At 41.8% G+C, this 8252-nt stretch overlaps 1 protein-coding gene across 1 annotated transcript; it reads right to left on the bottom strand.

Annotated features, from left to right (window-relative positions):
- Positions 1-1144: 1144 nt before the first annotated feature.
- On the bottom strand, positions 1145-8042 carry ARL14EPL (ADP ribosylation factor like GTPase 14 effector protein like). The gene is made up of 4 exons (XM_041760864.1): positions 7974-8042; positions 7411-7515; positions 5077-5216; positions 1145-1367 (listed from the first exon to the last, which is right to left on the bottom strand). The coding sequence occupies exons 2-4, from the start codon at positions 7504-7506 to the stop codon at positions 1145-1147; spliced, it is 459 nt and encodes a 152-aa protein (XP_041616798.1). The 5' UTR covers positions 7507-7515; positions 7974-8042.
- Between the last annotated feature and the right edge of the window lie 210 nt (positions 8043-8252).

Below are 8252 nucleotides of genomic sequence, written 5' to 3' on the forward strand. Positions count from 1 at the left end.
CAAAAGTAAGAAGAGGCTCAGTGAAAGTGATTTGAAGCTGGAAAACCCAGGAAATTATGTGGAAGACAGAGTAAGTTTTCCTGCTACACATACAGGAAAATGCTGTGACTATAGCATGGCTTTTAGGATTTTTGTTGTTTTAGTCCCAAAACATCCCGTCAAGTAACAAGTCAAGAATTATTAGGAACTTTCCCTGGCACATGTGGATTGTGCAGAGATGAATGCTTTTGGAACTGACAAAGAGGGGTACCTGGCTTAGTCAGTGGAGCATGCAAATCTTGATCTCAGGATTATGAGTTCAAGCCTTGTGTTGGGTCTAGAGATTACTTAAAAATAAAAATCTTACAAAAAAAACAAAAAACAAAAAACAAATCCAAAGGAGCCTTAATTCAAATTTCTGTATACCTCCTACGATGTATCAGAATTGAGAAAAATCACATCACATGTCAAATCAACTGCATATCAACATGAGTTAACATACAATTCACTTTTACGTAATAACTTGTTTCCTCCCTTTGGAAAAAAATTTTGAAAATACTGATCCTGAAATGAAAAAAAAAGTAAACTACTAGCTTTTAGGACATTCAAGTCCAACTATATAAGTACAAATTCTTCATAAAAATATTGACAAGTGTTACCAAATTCAATTTTACTGTTATCAAAACATTAATAAAATATAAGACTATGGGGTATACAGTGCAAAATCACAAGGCATGGAGGTTGGGGGTCTTTTATAATTGAAAGAGCAATTCTGGCTTGGAACTGGTGGTGGTAGGTAAGGTTGTAAGGGTAACTGGGTCTTATTAATTTATGATTTTGTGTGCTATGTAAGAAAAGCTCTCAGCTGCGGAATTCTGAACATCTTAAAACTACATTGTCTCAGGCAGTGAAGAGTAAAGAGATTTTCATCTTGAGAGCAGAGATGGAGGTGTCGTTGAGGTGACGCTGTCAGTCTCTGGTTACAAAGTGAAGCCGTCTGAGAAGACACGGTGAGAAGGCCCCAGAGTGAGTGCCCATTCTACACTGTTTTGCAGCTGCAGAGAAGAGGAGTCTTCCATATGCCTTCCCAACATTTCCCCACGCCCTAAAATCCAGGTTGGCTTGGCTGTAGAGAAGAACCAAAGCAGCTGGTGTGCAACAGCTCCTAGTCAGGAACGGGATAGGGCAGCGAGCTGACCACCTCCCCGGCTTCGGTGACAATGGCATCGTACACCCACCGTCGGTTACAGCGGCACTCGGGCCCACACTTGTTGGAATTGCACTTGGGGCAAGGGTAGAAGCAGCCCAGACAGTTCTTCTCCAGGCAGTCACACAGATCAGCGTCATTACACATCAGCCTGCCACTTCTGTCGTACTTCTTCCTGACTCTGCCAGGGAAACAGATGACAGGACCAGTTTCCTCAGCATGGAAAAAAAAGAACCAGCATGCAGCAAACCTCGTAAGTACGATCCCTTAATTCCTAGGAAAGAGCACCCCGAGGATGAACCAGGCATGCTTCAGAATAGTCTCTCGCAGAGGTGCCCCGTCGAAATTCTACCAATTTCCAACAGGGCCAGGCTAGTCCCTGACAGTACCCTTCGTTCTTCCAGCGTGCCGGGGAAAGTAATATTGCACCAAAGCAGGTTATAAAGACCAGCTGGATAGAAGCTTCTTCCTACAAATGCCCTGCCCCCAACTTGTCTTTAAGACTCTAAGCATTCCTGGGACGCCTGGGGGGCTCAGCGGTTGAGCATGTGCCTTTGGCTCAGGGTGTGATCCCGGGATCTGGGATCGATTCCCACTGATGCGGGAGTCCCTCCTTGCAGGAGGCCTGCTTCTCCCTCTGCCTCTCTTTCTCTCTCTCTCTCTCCCTATCTCTCATGAATAAATAAATAAAACCTTTAAAAAAAAAAAGACTATAAGCATTCCTGATAAGAACTTTTCCTGATAAATTACACTTTTTTCTTTCTACAAACAAGCACTCAGGTGAATATGATTCTGTTTTTTAATGACTTAAGATAAATGTTAGAACTGTCTCTGACTGCTCCATCAACAGGAAAACACACACACATACCCCTCCTCTGTTAACAGTCTCCAGGGGCCCCTGCTTCTGTTCCTTTCTGGTTCTGCCCATTACCCAGGGCGGAGGGAGAAAGCAGGAGACCGAGGTGGGACCCCTGGTAAGCACTGTGCACGGGCAAGAAGCTCCTTGCTAGAGGCTCATCAGGGGCTGCACCTTAGCTTTGGGTTCCCACCCTTCCTCTGCCAGCCCCACCTCGTCCAGGAGGCAAAAGCATTCACAAGAATTTTACCAGCCTCTCAAATACAGGTTCTTTTGAAATAAACCTTTTCAAAATTGAGCTGCTTGAAAGCCTTAGTGTAAGAAAAGTGTCTCAGGACAGCCTATATCCATTATTAAGAATTGGAAATTAAAAAAAAAAAAAAGGCTGGCCCTCAGCTCATGTGGTGAGACTAGGAAACTTCTCCACCCTTTGTCCTGAAGCAGACACAGTAATGCTCTCCCCAATCCTTCCTTCTCCTAACAAAGCAGGGAAGGTAGAGGATCGCTATGGAGACTCGCTGCCTGCCGCCTAATAATGTTCTCCCTTCCACAGGAATACCTTCCACTGAAGAGTGATATTTAAAGCACTTCATCTGTGACAGGAGGGCTTCCCACCCCCTGCCATGCCCACCAGGAGATTCAGATGTCAGCACACCAGGGGATTTAAAATCCATTATGGAAATCGGGGAGTGGGTGGTCATGAAGCCACCAGAGAGCACATATGGGACCTTGTCCTGGTCCCTTTGCCTCAACCCAAATTATTCCCTCACCTTAACTCAGATACCAACAGACAAATTTTATAATTTCCTGCCCACCTGATGCTATCTTCTATAAAATTCTGAATTATCATACACACACAAGCGTGCAAAACATACTTGCACAAATAAAAAAAGATGAAGCAAACCTCCACATGCCCACTGCCCAGCCTGATAAAGGGTCTAACAGCGTTGACATCTTCTTCATGCCCTGCCCACTGCATCCCTCAACCCCACCTTCCAAGAGGAACCACAGCTTGCTGTTATAAAAATCATGTCATAATCATGTTACAAAAATCAGGTTATAAAAATCAAGTCTCTGTCTGGCTCAGTTGGTAGAGCATGCAACTCTTGATCTCAGAGTCCTGGCACTTGGAATTGTGAGTTCAAGCCCCATGTTGGGTGGGGAAAAAATCATCTCCCTGTTTCGGTTACATGTGTATGAATCCCCAAGCACATTGCATTTCCCTATGTCGTGATTTGCAACTTACTCATGATGATACATCTAGCTGTTATTCAAATATTTTCACTTTTATATGCATTCCACTGTATAACTTGTATATTCCACTGAGAATATACAAGTTTCTCATCTTTTCCATCATGGATGGGCATTTTGACTATTACTATCTTTTTTTTAAAGATTTTAAAAATTTATTTATTCATGGGAGACACACAGAGAGAGAGGCAGAAACACAGGCAGCGGGAGAAGCAGGCTTCATGCAGGGAGCCTGACATGGGTCTCGATCCCAGGAGTCCAGGATCACGCCCTGGGCTGAAGGCAGGCACTAAACCGCTGAGCCACTCAGGGATCCCCGACTATTACTATCTTATTTTCTTTACTGTTATAGCAATGCTATGAAATTTTTGAACATGTCCCCTGTTGTACATGTATAAGAGTTTTTCTAGGATATATAAGCAAGAGTGAAGATGTTAGGTCATAAGGTATAATAGGTGATACTAAAAATTTTTAAAGAGTGGTTGCACCACATTAGACTAAGTTCATGACCAATAGCTTCATCAACATTGACATTATCAGACTAAGTACTGCCTCTCTGGGGAAGTGGGGCACTGCCCTGTACTACACTGATGTGATTCCATATCCTGAATGTTTCTTAACCTTTTCTTCTACAAAATGCCTGTTCGTTGATTGGTTCGTTTTTCTCTTTGGATGTTTAACCTTTTCTTATTGACTTGTATATATTTTGGATACATAATCTTTCAAATTATAAATAGCTTCTCCTATCTTGTGGTTTGTCTTTCATTATTTTTCAGGTGTCTTTTAATGGACATAAATTCTTAATTTTAATATAGTCAAATTCATCAACCTTTTTCTTTAGGGTTTGCTTATACTTATGATGTGCTAATAATTGAAACAAAGCAGAAAAAATTATTAAATTTCTTTACTACCTACAGCCCACTGACAAGTCCTTAAAATAGGCAGAGTGACAGTCCTCTGGGAACTCAGCAGCCTTGATGTTGATTCTTGGCTAAGGGCAAAAGGCAATCTTAGCTCAACCCCCAGGACCCTGTGAGTCTACTTTAACATATAACAATTCCTTTTGAAACTTCCTTTATCTCTACCCACCAAGATCCATGTTGGCAGTCATCCCCAAGCATATGACCCACTGACATACATCTGCATGGACTCATGACTGAAGGTTTACTAAACAGTAATAAATGACCTTTCCCAACAATAGCTAGGGCCCTCAGGATCCTGGAAACCTTGTTTCCAAAATAACTGGGAGGCTAACACTATCCATAACCCCCTTCCAACTTGAAAGTACATAATGGGCCGTTCCTCATGACCCCAGTGAAGCTCTTTCTGCTCCCAGGTCCTATCCCTGTGCTTTAATAAAACCACCTTTTTGTACCAAAGATGTCTCAAGATTTCTTTCTTAGCCATTGGCTCTGAACCGTATCATCTTTCCTATATCAGCAATCATTGCACTTATGATATATCCTTGCATATTTGATACCTGAATTCATTCCCACGATTATATTATTTCTCCTTCTGGTGATACATCTTTCTTACTTTTCATCATCTTTCTTATTGAAGCTATTACTCTAATCCAAGGGCTTCTTGAAGCCTTTAAAAAAAATTGATTCCTAGTTTGGGATTATTGCCTATTTCTTGAAGTTACTAACTTCCAAACACATTGAGCGATACTGTACTTTAGAAAAGATATTTTTAAAACATAAAAAAGAGGCAACCTCTCCTTTGCCAAAAACTCATGTATTTTATAATCCCACAAATCAAATGTAAGAAATCATGATCTTACTTGTATTTTACAGAAAAATACTCATTCATCTTTGACATCCGAGCTTTCTTTTTCTGCTGCCTTGTTTCAGGATTGAAGTCTGCTACCTGTGGGCCCGGGTTTTGAAACGCCAAGCATTTTAACTGCCGCTCTATCTGTTGCTATGAAACAAAAAACATATATTGGTAGGAAGAACTGGATAATTTTGTTTTATGTTGTATCAGAATAAACCTTCTGTAGTAAGAACTGGATAATTTTGTTTTATGTTGTATCAAAATAAACCAAAATAAACCAAAATATAACTTTTGCCATAATGTCATGAAAGTACAGAAGTTTTACTTAGAGAAATAAACAGCTTAATTTCATCACATTTCAAAAGATGTTGCAAATTTCCTTAAAGTAGGGGATTCTGAATAAAGAAATCCATAGTATAAAACTCATATAATATAAATAAAGGAGTGTGTCTAGGTGGCTCAGTCAGTTGAGCTTCTAACTTCTGATCTCAGCTTGGGTCTTTTTTTTTTTTTTTTAAGATTTATATATTTATTTTAAAAGGAGGGGAGGGGCAGACAGAGATGGAGAGATAGTCTTAAGCAGACTCCCTGCTGAGGACAGAGCTCAATCTCACTGTCTTGAGATCCCAACCTGAGCCAAAATCAAGAGTCAGATGCTTAATCATCTGCACCACCCAGGTGCCTCTCAGCTTGGGTCTTGATCTCAGGGTTGTGAATTCAAGCCCCACATTGGGCTCCACACTGGGCATGGAGCCTACTTTAATAAATAAATAAATAAACAAATAAATAAATATAAATGTATTTTATATTTCATATTTAAATTTATAAATATAAATAGCTATATATGTATATGTATTGTGTGTGTGTGTGTGTGAACATACATTGCTGTTGTTGCTGTTGTTCTGCTTGGTTGTTTTTATATATATATATAAACCAAGCAGGAACAAAATTTCTTTTGTACTTGCAAAATACCCGGTGGCTTCTCAAATCTGGTGGGGATGAAAGTCAGAATTAGCGTTTTATGGAGGACAAGAACAAGGGAGTAAAGTCCTGCAGTTGTTGGCTTGAGAAACCCGGTGGAGCGTCTGAAGCACCTCAAACCACAGTGAGAACCCCAGGTGCACACGGCCCCTCCCCCTGTCTTCCATGTTCTCGAACAGGTTTCAAAACAGCCATTACTTGGGTGGGTGGACTCGATCAGGTCTTTGAGGCAGTATGCAGCCTGAAAGATCCACTCTCAGTGAAAGCCACACTTGAAAAAGAAAATTTTCCTAGAATGGCTTTCTAGAGTGTTAGTGGAAAATTTCAAAAGAAACCGTCCGGAGACATTTACAATTGGAAGGGAAACCAAGCCTAATGGAGACACACAACAAAGATGCTTTGATAAATCCTGATACCTTATTTCAAAAATGTAGCACATATGTCATGAGGAAAGGGCATGCCCTGCTCAAGGATTTTAGGAGAGAAGCATCTGAATGGCCCCTCAAAACATAGGCTGATGGACATACAGATGAAATATTTTACCTGGAAACAAAAGGGAAACTTTCAAAGTGTGAATTTCGGTGTACAAACCAGTGACAGAGTCGCGGCCTGATCCCCAGTCCATTGAGCTTGATACTAGTCCAGGCTGCCTAAGATAATATACACACGTTTCTTGACATTTTCATCGCGGTGTGTGTATGTATGGGTTTGCTTTACAAAATTAAATTAACCTCATGAAACAACTCGGTGATTAGGTATGGCCATGAAAAAATGCAACTCTATACCATCGATTACCATTCTCCGTTGCATGGCAAAAGTCTGGGGACAGAGACCCGAGGGCAAGGCCAGCTGTGTCCAGGTCTTGGCGCTGCCCCTCGGTAGTGGCGTGCCTCCAGCCAGCTCCCACTTCTCTGAACCTCAGAGTCTCCTTTTTGCAAAATGGGCTAACAGGAGCATCTTGTGAGAAGGATTTGGTGAATTAATATATACAAAGTTTTAGAATTATGACCAGCACATAATAGGGAAGAAAAAAAAAACAAGGGTTTTTAAAATAAAAACACTGGACTATATTCTCCATAAATACTCTTCTTCAAGGGCAGGATTTTATTGCACAGAACACTGGGCTATAAATCAAGAGAGGTAAGTGGCGGGGGTGAGGAGGGGCACATGTGAAATGGGACCAGCCCTGCAGGGACCAGAGTGAAAAGTGGAAGGGGAAGGTCCCATTCATAGAGAAGCAGAGAGCCTTCCTGTGAAATCCTGAATGGACCCACCTTCCACCCAAGTCCACCTCACCTCAGAGATCTCCAAATTGAGACCTCTCCAAATACCATGAAACCCTAATATCCATTTGCCATACCAGCTGCTTCTGTCCAATGTGACAGTTTTTCTCAGGAGGACTTTGACTTGTGTGTCCCTCGTGAGTGGAATTGTTTTTGTCTGATTGGTCATTCATTTCTGATCACTGAAAAAATAATTGGGGAGATAAAGTGGAATACATTAATATCATACATCCTCTCTGGGTGTCCCCACCTGGGTGGCTCAGTGGTTGAGCATCAGCTTTGAGCTCAGGTCAGATGCTGGGGTCCTGGGACTGAGTCCTGCATCAGGCTCCCTGTGGGGAGTCTCTGCCTGTGTCTCTGCTTCTCTTTCTGTCTCTCATGGGTAAATAAATAAAATATTTAAAAAATATATATCATACGTCCCCAGTAACTTAGTCCTATGACTTTCCTCCCTACATTTTTCTTTCTTTCAAAGCCAGGTTTCCTGAAAAAGCCATCCAGCTTCTTCGCTTTTTTTTTTTTCTACCTCTCACTCTTAGACCAAGCATCCGCGCCCCCCCATCCTCCCCTGCCCCCCAGCCAACTCCCAGATCACTTGACTGACACTCTTCTGGGTGTTCCATGAGCAAATCAAACATACCTTTTACGGTTCTCAGCATCACAGACCTCGCTGGAGCAGGCAGTGCTAAGACCTTCTCCTTCTCTTTAAGACAAGGATGAATTCTTAGACCCTCATTCTTCCCAGGTTATACTTAGGCCCTTGAAAAAAAGGAAGACACATGAATGTCCTCTATCCCCAGTAACACTGTGAAAATCTCATCCGCTCCTGTGGTTCCAGTGTCACCTCTTTGCAGTGCAGAGAGTCCCCCAGGGTGCCTCTAAAATCCCTGACCTCCTCAGTCAGGTTTTCTGACAAATT

Source organism: Vulpes lagopus, chromosome 7 (genome assembly GCF_018345385.1).
Source record: "Vulpes lagopus strain Blue_001 chromosome 7, ASM1834538v1, whole genome shotgun sequence".
Taxonomy (NCBI): domain Eukaryota; kingdom Metazoa; phylum Chordata; class Mammalia; order Carnivora; family Canidae; genus Vulpes; species Vulpes lagopus.

Bases quoted from the DNA above. Each gene is read 5' to 3' on its own strand.
- ARL14EPL (XM_041760864.1), bottom strand. From the start codon at position 7,506: ATGAATGACCAATCAGACAAAAACAATTCCACTCACGAGGGACACACA. The intron at 5,217-7,410 runs GTATGGCAAATG...TTTGTTTCATAG, and splicing joins ACATTGGACAGAAGCAGCTG to CAACAGATAGAGCGGCAGTT. The intron at 1,368-5,076 runs GTAAGATCATGA...TTTCCCTGGCAG, and splicing joins TATTTTTCTGTAAAATACAA to AGTCAGGAAGAAGTACGACA.